The sequence below is a fragment of the Meriones unguiculatus genome, chromosome X (assembly GCF_030254825.1).
Source record: "Meriones unguiculatus strain TT.TT164.6M chromosome X, Bangor_MerUng_6.1, whole genome shotgun sequence".
Taxonomy (NCBI): Eukaryota; Metazoa; Chordata; class Mammalia; order Rodentia; family Muridae; genus Meriones; species Meriones unguiculatus.
This window is the reverse complement of record NC_083369.1, coordinates 39880276-39904738: the sequence shown is the minus strand read 5'-3', so window position 1 is coordinate 39904738 and position 24463 is coordinate 39880276. Positions and strand designations below refer to the sequence as shown.

The following is a 24463-nucleotide window of genomic DNA, read 5'->3' as shown; positions in this document are numbered from 1 at the left end:
AGAGCACTGTCTGCTATTCCAAAGGTCCTTAGTTCAATTCCCAGCAATTAGATGGTATCTCACAACCATCTATAGTGAGATCTGGTGCCCTCTTCTGGCATGTAAACATAATACTGTATAAATAAAAAATAAATAAGTCTTTTAAAAGGTTAGAACCGTTTGCATTGTATGTTGCTGTTAATATGAGATCTTGGAAATAAGAAAGTAGTCCATTGTTGATTCTGTAATTGTACATTTGTTGGAAGTGATGGTTATCATGGGGATACCTTTACAAAGTAAGATTTACAATGTTTCCACATATGTTTCCAGTAAAATAAAATGATTTTGCATATCATAAACATAAAACATACAGGTATACAGGTATACCACACAACCCAACAATACAAGCAGTTATAAAAAGATCTAATTGGACCTTAATGGAGATGCTTAATAAACAGAAAGGGAGAATAAGAACTCCTAGGAATAGACTGAATAATATTTTATTAACTTTAAATTTTTGAATGCCAACAAGGCAGGAACAACAGCTGCTGAAAGACACTGTGTTGCAGAAAAACTACTGAATTAGAACAACCTGGATAATTTAAAGATGTTTTGACATCAGAATGGAAGTTAGAGAATATGTTTCGTTGGGCAAGAGGCCTATATTTCCACAGGGGATGAAAAATTATGGGTTCCATCAAAATTGATAAAGATCTGATCTAAGTAAGAGAAGCTTCTACATTAAAGGCACCACTCATGGAAGAGATGCGGAAAAACAGCAATGCAGACAATGCAAAAAGCTGATCCCTCTCCATGGAGATAGCTCTGTCAGTTGAAGAAGGACAGATTATTCATCTGGCTGGCAGGCTGGAAAACCTTGATGCTGAAATACACATTTGCTGAAGAACAGATGATCAGGACTGAAATTATGAATGAACACCACATCAACGGGTCTTCATAAGGACATTTCATTTCAACTGTTAAATTCTGGGATTGATAATTGTTTCTGTTGTAATAATTAAACTGTGAATGATTTGTAGGGTAAACAGAAAGGGAGAAGTAGAGGAATTTTCTCTATGGCTACTCTGGCAAGGGACCCTATCCAAAGACCTAGGTCTGTGGGATCTGGCTGAAATACAGACACACCCTTATTTAATCCCTCTGGCTAGAATATTGACAAGACACAATTTTAATCACTCTGGCTAGAATACATACACACCTTTAGTACACACCTTTAATCCCAAGCAATAATGTCTACTTGAGGGACAGACAAGTGATAATCAGAGAAAGATTTCACAGAATCAGTCAGAGATAGGATACACCCAATTCTCACAGGAAAGAGAAGTTCCTTAAGAGCAATGCAGAGAGAGAGCAAGAGGTTTGGGGAGACAGTACAGTAGAGTTTAGGAATACAATACAGTACAATGCAGTTCAGTTTATGGAATTCAGAGGCAGTTTTCCAAAGCAGAGTAATTCTGTGAGAAGTGGAGAGAAGACAGTTTGAAACAGTCAGCTTGGAGAGGAGTTTTGAGCCAGAAGAGCTGAGCTGAACCAACCAGCCAGAGTTCAGAAAGAGCTAGAAAGGGTGAGCTTATTCAGCAGTAAGTCTTGGAGGATGAAAACATTCTAGGCCTAAATTAGATTATATGGAGGCTAGAAGCTTCCAACTCCAAGGGGATCTCACACCTCTGATCTCTGTGGGCACTTGCATTTATGTGTAAATACCCCCCTACACATAATTAAAAAAATAAGAGAAATGAATATTTGTGCTTGCTTCGGCAGCACATATACTAAAATTGGAACGATACAGAGAAGATTAGCACAGAAAGCTGAGGGTGGTGCCCACTGTAGCTGGTACCACCCTTGGGCAGGTGGTCCTGTGTTGCATAAGAAACCAAGGTGAAAAAGCCAGGAGGAGCAAGGCAGTAAAACAGTGTTCCTCCATGGCCTGTGCTTTAGCGACTGCCTCCAGGATCCTGCCTTGAGTTTTTCCCTGATTTCCCTCAGGAACAGACTGTAATCTGGGAGTCGTAAATGAAATGAATCCTTTCATCCACAAGTTGCTTTTGGACATGGTGTATATCACAGCAATAGAAAGATTTATTATGTATACAATGTTCTGCCTGCATGTGTGCCTGCACGCCAGAAGAGGGCACCAGATCTCATTATAGATGCTTGTGAGCCACTATGTGGTTGCTGGGAATTGAACTCAGGACCTCTGGAAGAGCAGACAGTGCTCTTACTCACTAAGCCATCTCTCCAGCCCCTGATGGTAATTTTTTTGAGAGTATCTCTCTACATAATTCTGGCTGTCTTGGAACTCATTTTGCTGGTCCTTAAACTGCATGCCTCTGCATCCCTAGTTCTGGGATTAAAGGGTACCATGCTCAGCTAATCTTTGTGGTTTTTTGTTTCTTTGTTTGTTTGTTTGGTTTTGTTTTGTTTTTCTTTTCATAGTTAAATTGGGCTGCATCTCAAGTTAATTTTTGGTTGTTTTTTTTTTTCTTCTTGTTCTTGTTTTTCTTTTGGTTTTTTTGTTTGTTTGTTTGTTTGTTTTGTTTTTGTTTTTGTTTTGTTTTGAGACAGAATTTCACTGTGCTACCCAGGTTTCCCTTGAACTTAAGATTCTTACTTCGGCTTCCTGAGTGCTGTGATTACACACAGCTTTCAAATTGACCTCATAAACTGTTGACTTGTCAGGGCAGGCAGGAATTAAGATGCCCCACATGGAAATCCTCTTTATTCCACACCAGCTAGAAAAAGCTGTGCCTGTGAATCAATGTGGAGTCTTCATGAAGGAGCTGGAAGCTGTATCTTCTTTTTCTGGTAGCTTTAGTTTCTCTGCCACTGTGCCAGTACCACACATTCACTTCTTGTAGCTATATAGTGAACTGTCATTTCTGATAGTGGTGAACAATTGTCTTCAAGATTCTCAAAGTTCAGCTGAGTATGGTAGCACACGCCTCTGATTCCAGCATTTGGGAGGTCTCTGAGTTCAAGGCAGCATGGTTACACAGAGAAACCCTCTCTCAGAAAACCAATAATAACAACAGCAATATTAACAATAATAAAGAAAAAACAAAAAAAATACTCTTAAAGATATTCTTGGCCCTTTGTATTTCTATATAAATCAGAGAGCATCTGGACTCCTCTTATACTGCTGGTAGAAATGTCAAGTACTGTGGTACCACCTTGGAAAAATAATATGACCCTGGGTTAAAATGTTAAATACAGAGCTAGTGAGATGACTCAGTGGCACCAACATACTTGCATTCTCTCTCTCTCTCTCTCTCTCACAAACACACACACACCATAATAATACAATTTTAAATATTAAATACAGAGTATAATGCAACCTATTCACTCCTAGGGTGTTTTGTCTTTTAAGACTAGAGTACTTTTATATCCAAGAATGGCCTGGGAATTAATGTGTAGTTCAGGCTAGTCTTGAATTGATAGAGATTATCCTGCCTCAGTCTGTGAGTGCTTACATAACGGGCATGAACAACCACACCAGGCTCCCCCTAAGTGTTTAAGAAGGAGAAATGAATTGCTGGATATGGTGATGCACACTTTGAATCCCAGAACTTGAGAAGCTGAGACACGGGGATCAAGAGTCAAGGTACAGTGCTTTATGGAAGAGAGAGACTGATTTTTATAGACAGAGTTGTAAGAGAATGTTCATTAACAGCTTTATTCACAATAGCCAGACAGTGGAATAGCCCAAATTACCATCAGGTGAACAGGTGAACAGATAAACAAAATTAATATTGCTACAATGAAATAGTACTTAGTAAAACAACAACAACAAACTATTGATCCCTAAATAACTGCTGTATGAAGGGAGCCAGGCCAGGACATATTGTAAATACTGTGTCACTGCACATCTGGATAAGTTTGGGAGTACCACCTTATCTCTAGTGACATAAAACTGATCAGTGGGTATCTCTGGGTGGGTAAGGAGAAATGAGCTAGAGGTTGAGGTGATGAAGAAAAACCTTAGGGGGAGAATATATTCAAATTGTACACGTTAACCTAGTGAAGTTGATTTTATGTCCTTTATACCTCTAAAAGAAGTTGTTTTTAAAAATGAAATGGGCATTAAGATTGAGATGGTTCAGAAGGTGAAAAGCCTGACAACCTGAGCTCAATCCCCAAGGACCCATGACATGGACCAATCAAGACAACACCCCATTTGAGACTCGCTCAGATAACTCTTGTGTCAAACCGAAGCTAGAAGACCTGGCTTATACCCTGAGTTCTTTCCAGTATCTTAATAGTGAGAACCTTCCACACAGACACACTCTGGTACTCAGCTTTCAATCTCAAAGAGATTGGTATTTTGAAGTCTGCTTTTACTTACATTTCCCCTTGCATGTACTCTTTCTAGGGTTTCCCATGACTGTGCATACATACCTCTTCTTTCACATAAGACTTGCCTCTCCTCCTCCTCCCTGTTCTTCATGTCTCAGATTACTTTATTTACTGGTAGAAAATAAGGTTAAAAAAAAAAACAGATGGTCACAATAGAGATATTGAACAGTGTAAGACACCCATTCTTAGCAGTTTTCTGGGTACCACAAACAGTACTTAAAACCCTTTATAGGCCCTTGTCCCCAAGCCTGTCAATGTGAGTTCAACACCTAGAACCCACATGATAGAATGAGAGAACCAACTTCAAGTTGTCCTCTGGCCTCCACACATATTAGCAGGAGTACACACACTAAGTTGACAGAGATCTGCCATACACACAGAGAAAACCCGTCTCAAAACCACACCCCAATTTTTTTTCTTATTTTATAGAAAGCTTGGCATTATATCAACTCCAAGAACTGTCATTTTTTTGTTATTTTTGTTTTTGTTTCAGATAGGGTTTTTTGTTTGTTTGGTTGATTGGTTGGTTTGTTTTTGTTTGGCTTGGTTTTTCAGACAGGATTTCTCTGAGTTGTAGGACAGCCAAGGCTGTCCTACAACTCACTTTGTAGCCAGGCAGGCCTCAGACTCTCAGAGATCCACCTGCCTGTGCCTCCTGCGTGTTGGGATTAAAGGCAAGCACCACTATTGCCCATTGAGATAAATAGCCCAATCTGGCTTTGAATTACCTATATAGTAAAGGCTGACCATGAACTCCTGATCCTTCTGCCTCAGCTTCTGGACTGCCCAAATTACAAGTGTATACCACCTCACACTTGCTTTCATTTTTAAAGGATATTTTACTGGGTCTGGAAATCTAGGTTGGCAGTTTTTCAGCATATTTAAATACCTATTACCTTTCATTATTTCTCCTGAAAAAAAAAAAAAAAAAGGATTCTTTCCTTCCAGCTACTTTGAATAGTTCCTTGTCTTTGACTTGCAGTAGTTAGACCATGAAATGACAAAGTGTAGTTCTCATATTTATTTTGCTTAGTGGCCATAATCTGTGGTCTGATATGTTTTTAATCATTTTGGGGAAATTCTCAACTAGTGTCTCTGCAAATACTGTTTTTAACATTTCCTCTTGCCTTTGGAAGAATAAGCACCTTAAATCCTATTCATGTTGTTATCCAGTGCCCTCAGTTCAAAAAATAATATTCTGACCAGGCTAGTGAGAGACCAAATAATTAAAAATTAGGTTTTTTGGGTTATTGCATTAAAGTTTAACCCACAAGCTTGAACAAAGGCAAAACATGTTGAGACATGTTTGGCCACCTTTGGGGAGGAACCAGCTTTACTGCATGCCTTACTACCCATTAGAGGAACTGTTGCCAGGAAACTGGCCCATATCACCCCATCTCCCCTACCAACAGCTAAACAAAGGAAGCCAGAACCGTTAATGGTTTTGGCACCTTCCCACAGCCAATTGCAACATCCCCTTTTGTGTTTCAACCAATAGATGTTTGCCAGGCTGGAATTCCCCTGATTTGGGCATGCTGGGTGGGAAGGGGACCTATAAATCACTCCCAATTCTGAGCTCCGGGGTGCCTGTGAGAGTCCCAGCTCAAGCTGTGAATAAAGATCCTCGTGTGTTTTACAATAGACTCGACTCCTAGTGGTCTTTTGAAGGTCTCGAGAATCGGGCACAACACTAGGTGATGCACACTTGTAATCCAAGCTCTTGAGAGGCGGAAGATCAGGAAGGAGTGCAGGTCATCCGTGGCTACAAAACCAGTTTGAGGGCATCCTGAACTTCATGAGACCTTGTTTCAAAACAAAACAACAACAAAAATCCAGTGCCCTGCCAGACAGGTAGCCCATGCCCAGGAGGTTGAGGCAATATTGCTGGAGTTCAAGATCAGCCTGGGCTACATAGCAAAATGCTATGTCAACAAAAGCCCTCTCACACACCCAAAGGAAAGGGAAACAATATCCTATAGCTTTTTCATTGTCATACTGGTGTACTCTACCTTGTCTAGAATCAGAAGTTCCTAGTGTGGGGTGCAGCACAATGGTAAAGCCTTTGTAAGGCCCTGGGTTTGATCTCCTAAAGAAAAAAAAAGTTTCTAGAAGTTACTGAGATTACTCTTATTCCACAACACACACTTCTAACACCAAACAACCAGCAAGTTTCTTTGTTTGTTTGTTTGTTTTGTTTTTCAAGTCAGGATTTCTCTGAGTAACCTTGGCTGTACTAGAACTCACTATGTAGACCAGGCTAGCCTCAAACTCACAGATAGATGCCTGACTCTACCTCCCAAATGCTGGGATTACAGGCATGTGCCACCACAACCAGCTTGTGTTGGTTAATCTTGATTGTCACTTCTGGAAGTGTCTGTGAGGGTGTTACTAAGGAGAGACACCTGGGTGGAGGTGGTACCATTCCATGAATTGGACTGAATAAAAAAGGGAGGGGAAGAGGAAAAACAGGGTTAGAGGGAGAGAGGGAGACAATACAGCCAGCACTAGGTGAGCAGCAGAATTCACTTCTCCCAGATTTTGGACTCAGTGAGACTGGATGCTTCATGGTCCTGTCACCATATCTTCTCTCTTTTTTAAAATTTACTATTTAAACAGCGTTCTGTCTGCATGTGTGGCTGCATGCCAGAAGAGGGCACCAGATCTCATATTAGATGGTTGTGAGCCACCCTGTGGTTGCTGGAAATTGAACTCAGGAACTTTGGGAAGAGCAGCCAGTGCTCTTAACCTCTGAGCCATCTCTCCAGCCCAATATCTTCTCTTTATGATCCAAATAAAACACTGCTTCATTAAGTTGCTTTTTGTCAATTATTTTGTGGTAACAACAGAAGTGGCTAACCATATTGTGTTTTCTTCCAAATTGTGTATTTCTCTCATTAAATTCTCAAATCTCTGTGGCCTGTACCATGACCTGGGCCAGTGTGGTCTCCCTAATAAGAGATGGCAGTGGCTCCTGTCACAGTTGAGTTGATATGAATATGACGCAAGGATCACTTCCTCAAACCAATCTTTGTTCTTCCCATCTCAGATGAAGTTTACCCTACTTCAGGACAGGTCTGGCTTCAGTCAAAGGAGAATGACATAAAATCAAACTTGTGTTCCTTAGTTTATCTCTCAGTTGAAGTGTTTATTCCTAGGGTTTTGGTTGGTTGGTTTGTTTGTTTGCGACAAGGTTGGCCAAAGCTGACCTCTTGCCTCCACTTCCTAAATGCTAGAAATACTGGTGGGCATCACCTCTCCTGGCTTTCTCAGTTTCAATGTGACTGATAACTCAGCAACAGGGCTAGTAATGTTTAGTTTCGTTTCTTTCTTCTTCTTCTTCTTCTTCTTCTTCTTCTTCTTCTTCTTCTTCTTCTTCTTCTTCTTCTTCTTTTTTTTTTTTCTAAAAAGCTGCAAGTGCCATGCTGTGGTCTATAGGACACCAGTTGCTGGAGCAATCTTGAGCAAGCCCTTGTAAAAGGAAGCTTGTTTCACACCGTCAGCAAAAGGGTTTAGAATGGAGCTGCAGTCAGGAGAAGTTGCATTTTAAGTAGAGATAAAGGCAGACTGGACCTGGAAGGGGTGGTTAATCTGCGGGGGAGGGAAGTGACTCTGCACACTTAGAAACCAGAAGGGAAGGTTTGCATCTTTGTTCATTTCTTAAAATCATTTCGTCAAGACTGCGGCTGTCATACTGGAACTACGCCCTTGCCCTTGTTGTTTCTCTCAGAGAGAATTAAAGTCAGGCAAAAGCAGTGACTGGAGGCCTACCTCTTGGGTTGGGTTTTCTGCTGAGTCACTGCTTTAATGGCCGCCGGTGATAACCACCAGAGAGAGACTCCCCCTCTCTGCAGCTTGTTTCTAAGGCAACCGTTGAGCAAGACCGTCAGCAAGCTAGCAGTGAAGCCAGCTTCAGCTTCCTGTCAGAAGCAGCTCCCAGGCTACCACCATATTGCCTGCTTTATTTTACTGTCCTAGGAAAGAGAATGCTGGCTCTCAGTAGATTTAGCCATAGTGGCTTTCAAAATATTACACATTAGAAAAAGGATCACCTTTTCAAATCTAGAAAGTTAAAAAGCACAGTCTTGTTCCTTATTTGCGAAAGGACCAGGCCTGACCCCCTCCCCCAAAAGTCATCAGTCTCATAGGTCACCAGTTCTAGGAATAAGAAAACCATAAAATTCCCTACCCACGGAATAGCGTGGAGGTAACCACAAGAATGGGAAGGTATCTTATCTCAGGGTGGGGCATCTGTGCTGGGCAGCCCACCAACCTGACATTTCTGAGGTCTATAGATAACTCACTCAGTGTTATGTTAGTTAGCCAATCACTCTGTAACAAGCTTGCCCTTGCTGAATGTCACCCATTGGTTTTGGTTTTGGGGAGAGCCTGGAAGCTTTCAAATTGGGTCTTTGGTTCTGGATCCAGCAAACAGTTCCGCTGCAATTTTCTGTTCGACCAAGATCCCCACTACCACCACCACTGAGAACAACTGTGTCTGTTTGTAAATGTCCTTGTCCTTGTCGTTTTTATGGTGGGTCTTCTTGAATTGATTTAACCATGGGTAAAGCTTGAGTTCAGTTCTAAGCCAACAGAGCCGAAGGGCTTGGCAGCTCAAGCACAAGCCGCAGATCCCTGGCAGGGCAGCTCGAGCTATGGTAATCTGCAATTCTAGCCTTTAGCTGTGGGTGGGAAAGAGCCTGCTGGGAAGTCAGGGGGGCCAGTGACAATGGCCATAGGTGTATAATTCTGCCCCCTGGAAGAAAAATGGTGATAGTGCCCATTTCTCTTCAGGTGTTGGGGGGGTGTCAGCATGGGAGCACAAAGGTGAGGAGGCATACCAAGGGGTGGTTATAGCATGTGGCACCCCCCCTTGCCACACTGCTAGCAAGTAACAAAGTGCTAGTGTTAGGGGTTAATAAGTGTAGAGAAGGATGGAAGAGAGAAAAAGGAACCCACAAAGTAGCAAACGTCGGCTACATGTGTGTTTTGCCTACAAGTATGTATACGTAACTTGTATGTGCCTGGCTCTTGTCAGAAGAGGGCATTTGGGCCCACTAGAACTGGAGTTGTAGATGGTCATGAGCGACTATGTGGGTACTGGAAATCAAACCCTGTCCTCTGAAGTAGCAGCAAGTGTTCCTAACCATTGAACTCTCTCTCTCTCTAGCCTTCTACTTATATTATTCTGAATTATGCGTAGGTGTAAAAGGAACTTTTATTCACCTGTTTCAATTGTTATCTCGGATGCTTACTGCCTAGGCCTACCCCTGGAAAATTCTAGCTTCTGTACAGTCTAAACTAGGCCTAGACTGTTTTCAGCCTCTGAGACTTACTGCTGAATAAGCTCACCCTTTCTAGTTCTTTTTGAGCTCTGGCTGGCTGGTTCAACTCAGCTATTCTGGTTCAAACTCCTCTCCTAGATGACTTATTCAATCTGACTTTTCTCTCAGCCTCTGAATTGCTCTGCTTGGCCTCAAACTAACTCCAGCAATATTTATTTGTTTGTTTGTTTGTTTGTTTGTTTGTTTTTGTTATGTATACAATGTTCTGCCTGCATGTACACCTGTACGCCAGAAGAGGGCACCAAATAGATTGTTGTGAGCCACCACATGGTTGCTAGGAAATGAACTCAGGACCTCTTAAAGAGCAAACAGGTGCTTTTAACTACTGAGCCATCTCTCCAGCCCCAGCAATCTTTCCTAATCTTCTGGTTCCTCATTCTCTGGCTTTATCTGTCTTTACCTGTGTCTAGCTTGTTCTCTCTCTGTAAAACTGTCCCAGTAAAACTGCCTCCTCCCTCTCCTTATTCTCTCTGTTGTTCCCATAAGTAGCTTCCCCTTCATCTCTGTTCTTGTGAGAGTTGGGCATATACTATTCTGTCTAATCTTTCTCTGGTTCATCACTTTTTCTGCATTCAATTAGACATCACTTTTTTTGTTTTTGTTTTTGGACATCACTTTCAAACATGGGTGCTTCCTTTTACAAATTAAGTTACTTTGTAACCTTCATTGTTTTTGATTAAAGGCATGTACCACCTAAGCTTTTCTTTACCTGAAACTTGATCTGTACCAGGCTGGTCTGAACTCATATCTGCCTGCCTCTGTCTCCTGTATTAAAGGCATATTTGTATTCCAACCAGATCACACAGACCTAGAAGGTCTTTGGATGTGATCTCTTGCCAGAGTAGCCATGTTATGAATTAAAATTCCTCCACATACAGGGGTGTGTGTCTGTATTTAGCTATGTGCACATGACTTCAGATGCCCTTGGAGATCAGAGATCTCTGATTCCCTAGAGTTAGAATTACAGATGGTTGTGAGCTGCCTGATGGAGGTGCTAGGTATCAAACTCTGGAAGAGCAGCAAATACTTTGCAATTGCTGAACCATCTTACCAGTCTCACGAATAACTTTATACTTAACATTTATGCTAAAAACTGTTAGGCAGCTAGAGGACATGTTGATTTTAACAAAGGTAGCTGAGGTGAAGACTAGTACCATCTAGGTACCCAGGAAATTAAACAAGGCTAGAAACCTAGAAATTATATTAAAAGGGGGGGGCACAAACATGAAGGCATAAACTTTCAACTAGTTTACTTTAAAATATCCAGAGCTATGCATGGTAGCACACACCTGTAAATCACTCAGGAAGCTAAGCCAGAAAGATCAGCAGTTCAAGGGCCTGCTAGTGCCTCACAGTGAGATCCAGGCCAGCCTGGGTAACTTAGTGAGACCTTATCTCAAAAACAAAGAAATGATCCCTAGTAAGCCAAATAACAAGCAATATATTTAAACACACACACATATTTTGGCTGAAAAGATGGCTCAGCAGTTAAGAGCACATACTGGATCTCAGAACATACCCCAATTGGTAGAAAGTGGATCTGGCATGAGAATCTCTTATATGATAACAAATGTATTTCCAGGGTACCCAAGTTCAAATCTCCAGCACCCATGTTGGTGTCTCACAACTACCTATAACACCCCTCCAGGAAATCTACACTTCTGGTCTTTGTGGGCCAACACTCACACATACCCATACAGATTTATATATATAATTAAAATTAAAATAAATATTCAAAAAGAAAACACCTTTGTTATCATATAAGAGATAACAGCTTAATGTCTATAATATAAAAAGATCCCCTGGGGCTCAGAACATAGCTCAGTCGGTAGGAAAATGATCCAGCATGAGTGGTTTGCCCAGCATGCATGGAATCCTGGTTTCCACTCCCAGCAAAAAATGAAAGTGGTATAATGGTGTATATCCATAATCCAGCATACAAGAAGTAGAGGCAAGAAGACCAGAAATCCAAGGTTATCTCAGCTACACAGTGAGTTCTGTGGCAGCCTGGGCTGCACGAGACCCTACCTCAAAATATACAAAGAGTAAATTGACAAGAGAAAAAAACCAAAACTTCCCACTAAGGACATTTCCAGAAGCTGGAAACAGAAATGTACACATACTACTAGTATGGCTACCTTTGTGTATGGGGTAGGTAGGATTAGGGGCTGAGTTACAATCACACTTCCCCCTCAGGCTGGGCCAACCCTTTGCTAACTGGTGAGAGCCAGGAGCAGTGCATGAAGTTGTTGATAGAAATGTGAATTGTGATGTCCCGGGAAAAATGATACATGGATCAGAAACATAATTACTTCTCCACCTACCTGTGCTCTGCTTCCTTCTACCCAAAGAAGTGGCACTGCATACAGAATACAGAGGCAATACACACAGCTTCCAGCACTATATGTCTTTAAGGCAAATTGAGAATGGAGATACAGCTGCAAGGCGATGTTGATTCTTTGAAGTCAGCCACAAAGACCCTGTACACTCCTTAAGATTGATGTATGGCAGTCAACTGAGAATGATATGTGTGAAGAAGTGGCCAGAATCCTGGAAGTCATTTCAGGTGTGTAATGGAAGTTTTGGTTTCTTTGCAAACTCATTCATGTTATGTAAATATGCTTTTGTTTTAATCCTAAGTGTGGGATTTTGGTTGGGCTATAGTTTGTCCACACCTATTAGTTGTCTCATGTAGAGTGTGGCTTTCCCCTGCTGGTAACGGCCTTCCACGTTCGGCATAGAGAGAGGTGTAGTCTAGGACATTGAGAGTATAAATATGAGGCTGAGAATGAGAAGGTGTGGCATTAGGTGCTGGCATGTGGTGGTTTGGAACTGATAGAGAGAAATGCTTGGGCGCAGCTTCTTGAAGAGGCTAGTTGCATCTGCGGTTGATGGAGATTTATATAAAGCCCTAAAAGAACCTCTTGACACTAACTAGCAGGGAGAAGTAAAGGGGTCTGTTCCCCCTCTCCCCACTAACCTTCTCTCTACCACATAAGGGTTGGGAGGTTAAAGCCTAAACACCCCAAATAAAGTAGAGTTTTTAAAAAGAGCACTACACAGGTGGTTGTGGGTAATGCTTACACTCTTTGTACTTTCCTATGTTGTTCGCTTCCTTGCTCTATGAATCTCTATTACCTAAGAGCAGAAACAATAAAACTTGGTTTGTTTTCTTTTTTTAAAGACAGGGTCTTGCTATGTGGTCCTGGCTGGTCTCAAATTCTCGATCTTCTAGCCTAAACCTCCTGAGGGCTGAGATTCCAAGCACATATGCCCCCATGCCCAGCTAAGAAAACATTTTTCTCTTGGGGAGAAAATATTCAACGATAATATCTAAAAGCACTTTCCAGGCAGATTTTGGCCCCCATGGTAGACACCTGTCCTTCTGATGCTCTGTGCTGTGACTTTTCAGCCAAATTTAAGCACTCTAGTTTCAGTTTCTTGTTCTGTAAAGTAAGGAATTGGTGCAGATGTCTTCTGAGATATCCCTCCACTAGCTTAGGAACTTCTAAATCATTAGGTCAAAGATGGGAGAGGCCCTATCTGGCAACCAATGATTGTCTCCCCAGCTGTATGGAGGGTAGAAGAAACAGCAAGACTGAGAGCGGCAGTCACAAGGACTCAGCAGCAGCCCCTCCCTCCAACAAAGCTGAGCCTTGTGGTGATGCTGTGGATTGAGGGCTGAAAATAGGCCAAGTGAGAAACTCTCTTTCCCTAGCTCCTATTGGTTCCAGGCCAGGGATGACTGAGGCATTGGGAACTCCCAGTTCCAGCAGCTGGTACAGGCCTGCTGGCTTAGGAGGAATGAAGGAACCTTTATGGCTAAAGCAGGTCATACCTGGAGAAACTCCAATAAAAATGGTGGTTCTAGGCCCTGGTTTCCCAGGAGCTTTTTCAGCCCTTCTACTCAATCTGCATAGGTTCTAGGGCTTCTGGCTATGTTTAAATTAGCTTGCTGTAGGCTTGTTGCTTTTAACAAAGAAAAATACAGGAGAGCTCAGGTGGTCACTGATCTTCCCTCCTTTTGTGGCCACACCTCACCCCCTCAGAATTCTAGAGTAGTTCAGGCTACATGTGATTCTCATGTGTGTATGTAACTGTGTGTCCACCCAATAAGTTCAGCATGCCACCTTTGTCTGGTTGATGCTAAATAAAAACCAGAAGTTTCTCAGAATTATTGAATATATATTAGTAATAATGAAAACTAGAACAAAATAGTCGTATATGTAGCTGTTGTTTGCTACTATGTGGGTTGTTCTTTCTTCCACCATTCTCCACCCCTTTTCTTCCACCTCTTCAACCCTTTAACAGTAGATAACAGAGAAAAAAAAAAAGATAAGGAGGACAGATCCTTGAATAAAGTCAGAGGTTGGAAAGGGGGTTACATTATCATTAGACTACTTCCTGCTGATTAGGAGTATCAGCATCAGGGGATCTACTTAACAAAGCACAATCAACAACGACCAATAACCTACCAACCATTCATCCCACCTCTCAGGGTCCTAGTATTCATACACCCTCTGAAAAGTCCCTAAAATTTCAAACATCACACAATTTCAGAAACCATCTGCAGCTGGCAAATCCATGCACATCTCTGCTGGAGCACTAGGCAAATCATAGTCAGCTGCTGTAGACAGTCCACACACCTGGGATTACAACAAAAATGTATTTTTGTAATATATTGCTGTGTTTTTGTTCTTTTCTGTTTGGGGGTGGATTTTGTTGTTTTTCTTTGTTGTTGTTTGTTTTTGTTTTTCAAGACAGGGTTTCTCTATGTAGCCTTGGCTGTCCTGGACTCGCTTCATCAACCAGGCTGGCCTTGAACTCACAGGCCCCCCTTCTCTGCCTCCCCAAGTGCTGGGATTACAGGTGTGTTCTACCATGCCCAGCTAAGAAGGTTTTTATTGTAAATATGAGGAAGAGTACAGCCAGAGATATCTGGAAGAACCCAGAACAAGGAGACTAAACATGACTGAACTTGGCCATGAGTGAAGAGAGAGGAAGAAAAGAGAGAGGTAAGTGCATGAAGAGAGAGGGCAAAAAGAGAACATGTGGCCAAAATGGCAAATTTTTATAGGAATCCGAAGATGGGGGAAGGGAAGCAAAGCCTGGGGATTGGAGACATTTAGGGAAGGGGTACGGGGTAAAAAGAACAGAGGACCCACTGAGTGAACTTGGCAGCCAGTGTGAGTTTCAGTATGCTAGCAGGCACCACAGTTAGCCATCTCTTCTGAGTTTCTTCTGGACTTGACAGTAGGAAGGTTCAAAAGCTCTCTGTGTAAATACAATTGTTACCAGGCTTAACAGCCTGAGTTTGATCTCCAAGATCCACATGGTGGAGGGAGACAACCAACTCCTCCAAGTTGTCCTCTGACTTCCATACACATGCCATGGCACCTGTGAGTGCACATGTGTCCCCCTCCACACACAGCAGATCTCATGTAGCCGAGGTTGACTTTAAATTCACTATGTAGCTGAGGCTGGTCTCAAATGCTGAATGCATGTGCAAGTTTACATACATTTTTTTCTGCTCTTATAGACATATAATGATTTAATTACAGAAAATAAAGACTGAATATTTTCCTACCATTATTATTCAGTATGCAAGTATCAAAGTATTATGTCCATGGATTGCCAGAGCCCGCCAGCAGAGTCAAACAGTTCCTGAGTGGGGAGTGAGAATTGAAAGAAAATAAAACACACACATACTACACATGGGATCTGTTTGAGTGGGCTGTCAGTAGAAACTGTAAGAATGGTCTATTCCATAATCCCTTTTCATAGTCAGTGCAAAGCACCTCAGTACAATGAAGGGGTTCATGGAGAAGTCAAACTTGTTTACCTCAACCACCTGTCTGTGTGATCCTCACACAAACAAAAAGAAGTGAACTTGGCAAAGAATCCTACTTATTCCTGACTCCAGGTGAAGTCCAAGGTGAAAACATGTTTTTCACTGAGAGCTCAATAACAAAACAGCCTGACAGACAAATTACTTTCCACAATGGATTGCCTTCTGTTAGAACGTTTCATTTTATGTTTTGAAATAGTGTCTCATGATGTAACCTTGGGTGGTCAGAAACCCAAATATAGACCCAGTTGGCCTCAAACTCATACAGATCTCCCTGCCTCTGCCTCAAGAGTCCTGGGATTAGACTGCTGGAATCAAAGACCTACACCTCATGCCTGGAAGAATGTTAGGTCTTATTTATTTGTTTGTTTATCATCTTTCTATTATGTAGCTCTGGATGTCCTAGTAGGTAGACCAGACTAGCCTTAAATTCACAGAGCTCTGCCTGCCTCTGCTTTCTAAATGCTGAGATTAAAGGTGTGCACCACCATACCAAGCTTTGTTTGATTTTTTATTATTTTATTATTTATTTATTTGTTTATTTATTTATTTATTTGGAGATTGCTGTTTGAGTTGCTAGACAGAGTTTCAAAAAATATTCAGTGATTTTTTTTGCTTGAGTTTAGGATAGGAGTTCCAATGATTTCTGGAATAGTTCTGAACATACTTCTACCATTTTGTACTATGTATTTATGAGAGGCAGAATTCTCAGCATTGACAATTATAAGATAAAAATGTCAACTCTGAAAAATGTTGACAATGTTCTGTATCCTACACCATCAGATGTGGACAAGATTCTTTTTTACAGTTTTTTTTTTTTATGTATTTTACACTATGTGTATGGATGTTTTACATGCATGCATGTATGTGCACCACATCTGTGCCTGGGGTTATGGATGGCTGTAAGTCAACATGTGGGTGCTAGGAATTGAACCTGGTACTAGGAATTGAACAAGTGCTCTTAACTACAGAGCCACCTCCCCAGCCACATTCTCTCCCCTTTTTAAAGACAGAGTCTTGATGTGTTCTCTAGATAAACTGGAACTTGCTATGTGGACCAGACTGACCTCAAACTCAAAAGGTTCTGCTTGCTTCTGTTTCTGCCTGCCAACTTCTGGGATTAATGGTATGAACCACCATGCATGGCCAAGATTTAATCACTTATGTAGTAGCAAATTAGCTTTCCTTTTTAATAAGTGATAAAAAAATTTATATATACCCAAATATTTTTAGGTCAGACACTTGGAAAACACATGATAGAAAAATTGGTGAGAAAGACATGTGGAAAAGAAGTATGTGGAGTATGTGGGCAGATCTCTCCAAATGGGCAAAGGCTGTGAAGATACTTGTGTCTCATATAAATGCTCATCAAAAGGTGACTTAAGCCAAGGAGGAATTCAATAACCAGTAGACAGGATGATGTATTCTGTAGACAGTCAGTCTCTTTGCCTGGCCATCTCTGCCATTGCCTAGTAGTCCTGTGAACAAAGTGGCCATGGTGGCAGAGATGGGGGATTATACAATGACCTGGACATCTACTCACCAAGGCTGACAAGGCTATAGCTGCTGCTGGGTGTCAAATCTGCCAACAGCAGAGACCAAAACTGAGTACCAGATATAGCACTAGTCTCCAAGGTGACCAGCCAGCAACCTGGTGGCCAGTTAACTACAGTGGACCACTTCCTCCATGTAAAGGAGATAATTTTGTCCTTTCTGGAATAAATACTTGTGACCAAAATCAAACAAAAGCTGTAAAGATCCTTCAGAAAAACAACTCTATAGATAACAGAAAACAATCACTGTTTTCTACAATGATTCATTTAAGGCCAAAGTACATCTAGAAAACAAACTATCTGGTGTTTACCCTGGATATAATGATTCTACCAGGATTCCACTACAGCTATGCAGGGTCTACTCACACTTTAGCACATTTTCTCTTTAGGACAGGACCTTTGGCATTTGTTTAAATTTATCAGAAACAAAAATACACAATGGAACAGGAGAACATCACAGACCTTAGACCAAAAGTGGCCTGATACTGGAACAGATGCCATAGTGAAAGCTGATAATCATGCAGCTTGAGGACTGTGGGCAATGGTTTTTAAACTCTACTTGTTTGGGGTTCCTAAAGCCTCTACCTACATTCCAATCCCCAAAACATAGGTAGGAGAGAAAGAGGATTAGAGGAGAAAGGGGACATAGACCTTTTTACTTCTACCGGCTGGGTAGGGTCATCATGTTTTTAGGGAGAACAATAACAGTTTCAGTTATCAGGATATCCAATAGTCCAGCAACAGCAAACCGATAAATGTAGCAAAAAATCTTCTTCCTTTGAAGGCTTTCTCTGTCTGTCTCCTCCAAGCTGTCATGGGTTCTCTCTCTGGGCTTTCCTATTTATACTCTCAGAGTCCTCAGAATTAAACTATCTCAATCTGGCAAAGTCCATGGCGCTCTCTGAGCCATAAGAGGCAATTATCAGCTGTGGACAAACTAAGGCAGTCCAATTTCCCACACTTGGGATTGAAACAAAAACCTGCTTACATAAATAACATAACTTACTTTTTGTTTTTTGGGGTTTTGTTGTTGTTGTTGTATTCAAGACAGGGTTTCTCTGTGTAGCCTTGGCTGTCTTGGAACTCACTATGTAGACTAGGCTGGTCTTGAACTCACAGAGATCCAACTCCCTCTACCTCCCTGAGTACTGGGATCAAAGGCGTGCGCCAACATACCTGGCTCACATTGGTATTTTCTTTTTGCAATTTATATATTTTTTATTTTTATTAATTACAGTTTATTCACTTTGTATCCCAGCTGTAGCCCCATCCTCTCCCAATACCTCCCTGCCTCTTCTTCTCCTATGCCCCTCAACACATGGGTATTTTCAACAGCCTGTTTATAGAAGTGCCCTATGAACACTATGCTGAAGCACCAGTGGCGGGCCTGCCCATGCCCTTCAATGTGATTATTAACATGGTCAGCATGCTCCTGGGAGTGTACTGGCTAGGAAAAAATGCCAGTGCCCCAGGATGCCCTATAGAGCTGCACAGAGTTCATTACCTGAAGAATGTCTTTGCCAAGCACAGCCTTGGTCTGTAACCCTGTTCAGTGGCTGTGGGTCTGCATCCAGACACAGCCCACTGCCATGCTCAAACAGTGGCTTACTTTGCTCACTTTTGCATGGCCAGGGGCCTAGTGCTTCTATGTTGAATGTATCTATCAAGTTACAACCTTGAGAACAAGATACAAGAGTTTGAGGTGGCATTGGATGCTCATGTAGTAGCAGCGATTAGAGCGGCTTTGTACACATATAAGCAGAACAGTAATATCTCCACAGCCACCTACTTAGCTTTAGGCTTGGTCTCTTTCTTGGGCTTTGAAGTCCTCTACAGTGGAAATTTTGGTTTCTTTTAAAATGTGGTTATGTTGCCAGATGTGGTGTTGCACACCTGTGATCCCAGCACCCAGGGAGTGCTTGAACTCAGAGATCCCCCTACGTCTGCCTCCTGAGTACTAGTATTAAAGGCATGTACCACCACTGCCTGGCTAAAGGTATACTTACTTAACTTAAAAATTTTATTCAATATGTGTGTTTATGTGTGTATTCTCATGTGTACACAGACATGTAGAGGCCAGAAGAACAATTTGCAGAAGTCAGTTATCTCCTTCCATTGAGTGGGTGTTGAGATACATTTAATTCAGGTCATCAAGGGTTGGTGGCAAGCACTTTTACTTGCTAAATCATAAATCATCTCAGAGGTCGTTAGTTTTTTATTTTTTGAGACAGGGTCTCACTGTGTATCCCAGATTGGCCCAAGACTAAATATGTAGACCAGACTGGCCTCAATGTTGCAGAAGTCCTTCTGCCTTTATTTCAAATTCTGAGATTAAAGAGGTGTGCCACCACACCCTGCTAGGTCCTTGTTTTGTTTTTTTTTTTGGGGGGGGGGGTTTCACATTGTAGCTCAAGTTGATTTAATAAAAACATACTCCTGCCTCTACCTGCTAAATGTTGGGATTAGAGGCATTTCTCACCACACCCAGAGAGAAATGTATTAACATTGAAGGGAGAATAAGCTCAGCTCAATGCTCTGAAATGACACACAAGCAATCACAGCCAAGAGGTGGCAGAAATGAGGGAGGAGGGGACACAAGAATAGGCCTTAAGTTCTCTGTACTCTAATGCCAAGCTATGTGTCTTCCAGCCCTGGCTTTTTTTCTCAGCCACATGACCAGAACCAATTTGCTCACCTATAAAATATGGAAATTGGCTAAGGTGGTGGTGGAGCACACCTTTAATCCCAGCACTTAGGAGGCAGAAACAGTTGGATGTCTGTAAGTTTGAGGCCAGCTTGGTCTACAGAATGAGTTCCAGTACAGCCAAAGCTACACAGAAAAACCCTGTCTCGAAAAAAACGTTCAAAAAAAGGTGGAAATTGTCAGCTCTTTCTTGAAGCCTGCACCCATGTCTCCAGTTCATAGTATTCTGTCTCTCTCTCTCTTTCTTTTTTTCCTTGAAACAGGGTTTCCTTTTGTAGTCCAGGCTGTCCTAGAACTCAGTTTATAATCCAGGCTGGGCCCAAAAGGCTGATAATCTGTTTGTCTTAATTTGTATCCTTCTGAAATTACAAGCATGACCTACCACACCCAGGTTTTTAAATTTAATATACATACATACACACACACACACACACACACATATATATATATATATATATATATATATATACACTTTTTTTAGTATTTATTTTTTGAGACAATCTCACATTATAGCCCAGGCTACATGCTTCAAACTTGCAGCAGTCTTCCTCTCTCAGCTTCCTGAGTGCTGGAATTCACATATGCTATACTCGGCTTATTACTTTTCTTTTCTTAACAGTCACAGTGCTACCTCCTCCACCCTTGGGCCTCAACTCTGTAGTTCATACTATCTCTAATCTATTTAACAAACTCTCAACTTGGCCTGGAGAGATGGCTTGGTGTTTAAGATCAGTGACTGCTGTTCCAGAGGATCTGAGTTTGACTCTCGGCACCTATATGGAAGCTCACAACCAGCTATAACCCCAGTTTCAGGGGATCTGATGCCATCTTCTGGCTTGTGAAGACACTCTATGTGTGCCATGCACGGACATACATTCAGGTGAAACAGCTATACACATAAATTAAAAATAAATAAATTTCAAAGGCAAACAAACAAAACCAAAAGCATAGCAGATGGACCTCTGTGAGTTTGAGGTCAGCATGGTGTACAGAGTGAGTTTTAGGACAGCCTGGGCTGCACAGAGAAACCCTATCTCAAAACAAAACAACCCCCCTCCCCCCAAAAAAAGTGTTGTACACTTGATGGGAAACATAGAGAGGCAGGAAGATCTCTGTAAGTTCAAGGCCAGCCTGTCTGATCTATGAAGCAAGTCCAGGATAGCCAGGACTACAAAGAGAAACCCTGTCTCAGAGAAAAAAAAAAGTGTAGTCTCATGGCTCATATCTGTAATCCCAGATGATTGAGAAGCTGAGATAGGAGGATTGAAAGTTTAAGGGAAACCTGCCTGAATAAAACCCTGACTCAAAAAGTTGAAAAATAAATAAATAAAAAGGCTGGAGATAGAACATCTCTTCCATGTCTCTCTAAACCACCACACCATCCATCTCAGCTCTCTCCAAATTGCCACACTTTCTCTTTCTTTGATTTCTTATTTATATCCCTCAGAGCCCTAGACCACACCCCTTGCCATGCTGTGTAAGGCAGGCCTTTACCAACTGGCAAAGACCATGCCCTGCAGGAGGCAATTATCAGCTCTGGACAAACTAAAGCCCAGACTAAAATCCCACACTTGAGATAAAAAAAAAAAAAAAACACGTTTACATAACATAACTGATTTTTTTTTTAAAGGAACCAAAACTTCCACTACACCTGTCTTGCTTACCAGCCCCATCCTCTTGCCCTAACCTTCTAAGTCCTGGAATTACAAGGCATGAGCAAGTACTGTTTAGTTTCAATGCTTAATGTTCAACTTCCTTCCCGAAGTTTAGGGTAGGGCACAGTTGACTTCTACTCTCCTCCCTTATCTTTTCACCAGACCCATCTACCCTTTGGCTTTTCAGATGTCCTGGAGTCCCCTGGATCCTGGAGATATGGCTGCTGGGCTTAATGAGGCTTGCTTTTTTTGAATATCTATTGCTAAGAAGGACCACCAAGTCTAGAATATATGGGTCCCACTGCTCTTTCAAGCTTGTTACCACATCAGGAAACTGACGCTTTCATCCTGAATTTACCTCCATGTCTGGGGGCCACATCTGCTCTTAGATTCTCACCTCCAAGCCAGGGTTAACATGGTTTGTATCCTGAGGCCCTAATCTTTCTTAAATACCCTTGGACCTCATCATATCCTTTCTAGCCAACCTTTTGGTTAGAGTCAAAATGCCATCCACATGTATCCTTGAAGAAGCTTTAGCAGGGACACAAGCTGAGTCCTCACCTGGTGTCTCTGCATCCTTCCCTACACCCATATGTTGCTCCATGATACTTATGTTATCCCGACTCTTCTGTCTTCCAGCCAGCAGAATGGTTAACTGGTGATAGGAGTCAGATCCTGTCAACTGAATAAAGGAGGACATCTAAGAAGGGTATAGATGAAGCAATCCTTCTTACAATGGGATCAGAGTCTACCTGAGTCCAAGATGAAAGTCACATACAATTAAACCAACTGCCTAAGTCTCCCAGGAAAACCACACTGGATATTTTGAACAACTACTCTTTGTATCCTTGAACCACTATGGCCTTTGTTCCAGAACAAACAGCTCTTCAGAGCTTCCCCATAGCAACTGACCAAGAAGGTTCTTAGCATTGATTCTTAGGCCTTGAATATTTTGGGAACATCCTGCAAAGTGTGACAATGTATCTTGCCTCCCCTTCTTCTCCTGTTCTACAGGAACTGGCTATGTAGCAGACATTGGCTTCAAATTTTCACCACTATGTCCAGCTAAGTATAACAACTTCCCAGCTATGAGCTTCCTTCATAAAATATGTTTTTTACACTTGCCTCTCTTGTGGCTGTATGTATTTAAGTAGCAACCACTGTCACCTCTAGGCAGTGGAACAGAGGTGGCTTTTTGGCTTGCAGCATTTATGAGAACATTCTGTTGTGCCCCATGACTAGCCAATGTGATCTTTCTGCAGATATGAAGGCATAGCGTGGGTCCCTCCTAGATTTGGCCACATACAAGCCCACAGACTCCAGAGGAAACAGTAGTTTCTGAATTTGAGAGCAAAACATGCTGAATTCAGTTAAGCCCCTGGAAGACCAGCAGCTCAGCTTCCTTATTTTATAGGGAAGACTTGGGGCTATAAAGGAGAATGGCCCGAGGTGTTGCTGGCGGGCCTGGGAGTTCCTGACTTTACCTTCCTCTCTTGCCCCGCCTCCAACTCCCCACCGTGGCGAGGTTCTGACCTTCTGCTGAGTGCTCTGGCCAGGAAAACAGCTGCTTCCCAGCCACGGGTGCAATTGCAGCTCTTGGTGTTACAGCTTTATGAGCAGGGGCTCGTCTCTGGCCTTTGTCAAATGAGTAATTGCAATTGGATAAACTAAAACCGAGAATAAATAAATAAATTTAATACATGAAAAAAAAAGATTATTACATACATATTGTTTACAGTGTAGTATGGTAATATGCATGCCTCTTTGCTAACAATTTACAAGATCTACTGGCAGGCTCGATACAATAACATCAAAGGTAAAATTATTTAGACTGCCAAGTGAAGCTTATAATTTAATTTCTAGCTCTGTACCATGCAGCTACAGGCCCTATAATGATCTGTGCATGTTCTCTGATGACAATGTCACAGGTGTGCCCGATACTCGCTGTTCTGCTTCCTACATTTATAATTACAGAAAACGCCAAGTTACCACTAGAAGTTAATTACAATAAGGATGAAATAAAGGGTAATGTAGGGAAATCATCTTCTTTTGGTTTAGTCTGTGACATCAGCTTAGGACCCCTGTGCTGCTACAAACTGCCTATGATAGTGATGACATTGCTGTGCCTAAGCGGCCTCCTAGGAGACTTGGAATGTAGAAATGGAGATGGTAAAGCTCCTTTTTCAAGGTTTTTGTGTGAACTTACAATATTGGCGCGAAAAGAGCAGAGCTCAACATCCGGGTATTTTACTTCTCTCGCTTTGCTAGGGAAAATTCAAATCTCAAAAAAGGGCGGACCCGTAAAGCTGCTGTACGCCTGCGCAAAGGCGGGGCAAGAAGCCCTGGGAAGAAGGCGGGGCGGGTGACGCGAAGTGACGTGAGTGGTGCAGGCTGCTCCGTGTCGCTGGGCCTCTGGGTTGGAGTAGCCCGGCTCGCTGCAGCTCTGAGAGCGTGACTGTGTCATTCGGGAGGCGCCGGCGGTGGCGGCGGCGGCGGCGACACCCTGAGGTGTTGCTGGCAGGCCTGGGAGTTCCTGACTTTACCTTCCTCTCTTGCCCCGCCTTCAACTCCACACTGTGGCGAGGTTCTGACCGTCTACTGAATGCTCTGGCCAGGAAAACAGCTACTTCCCAGCCACGGGTGCAATTGCAGTGTCTCCTCCCTGCCACCCTTAACTACTATGTGCTTTATCTCCACTGTTAGTTAAAAGGCCATTTCTTGGGTTTGTGTCCCTTTAGCGACCTGGGAAAAAGTTCCGGGGGGCGGGGCCAAGTAAGTCGGGGTGGAGTAGATTTTCATCCTGGCGTCCGCAGAAATCGCGGCCATCTTTGTTTTGTGCTGAAAGTCGCTGTTGACGCCCGCAGACGGACGGGCGTGGGGAAGTGGCAAGATGGCGGCTCCCAGGGAGGAGGCGTGGAAGAGCGCTGAGGGGGGGCTCTGAAGGGCGGGGCGCTACTGCACCTGACCGGACCTCTGCTGTCTTTATCCTACTGCGCAGCAGCGCCAAC

The 24463-nt window shown here is 42.4% G+C and overlaps 1 protein-coding gene, 1 long non-coding RNA gene and 1 pseudogene across 2 annotated transcripts; 2 read left to right on the top strand and 1 right to left on the bottom strand.

The window, feature by feature from the left end:
- Positions 1-519: 519 nt before the first annotated feature.
- LOC132649854 (uncharacterized) lies at positions 520-23746 on the bottom strand. The gene is made up of 6 exons (XR_009588362.1): positions 23662-23746; positions 22989-23122; positions 22017-22137; positions 6363-6439; positions 4396-4464; positions 520-2968 (listed from the first exon to the last, which is right to left on the bottom strand). It is a non-coding gene; the product is annotated as an uncharacterized LOC132649854 (long non-coding RNA).
- Positions 1746-1801, top strand: LOC132650197 (U6 spliceosomal RNA; annotated as a pseudogene).
- Positions 18415-18954, top strand: Tmem187 (transmembrane protein 187). The gene is given in 3 exon segments (XM_021664868.1): positions 18415-18618; positions 18620-18752; positions 18755-18954. Coding segments are annotated over 3 exon segments (537 nt in total).
- Positions 23747-24463: the final 717 nt, after the last annotated feature.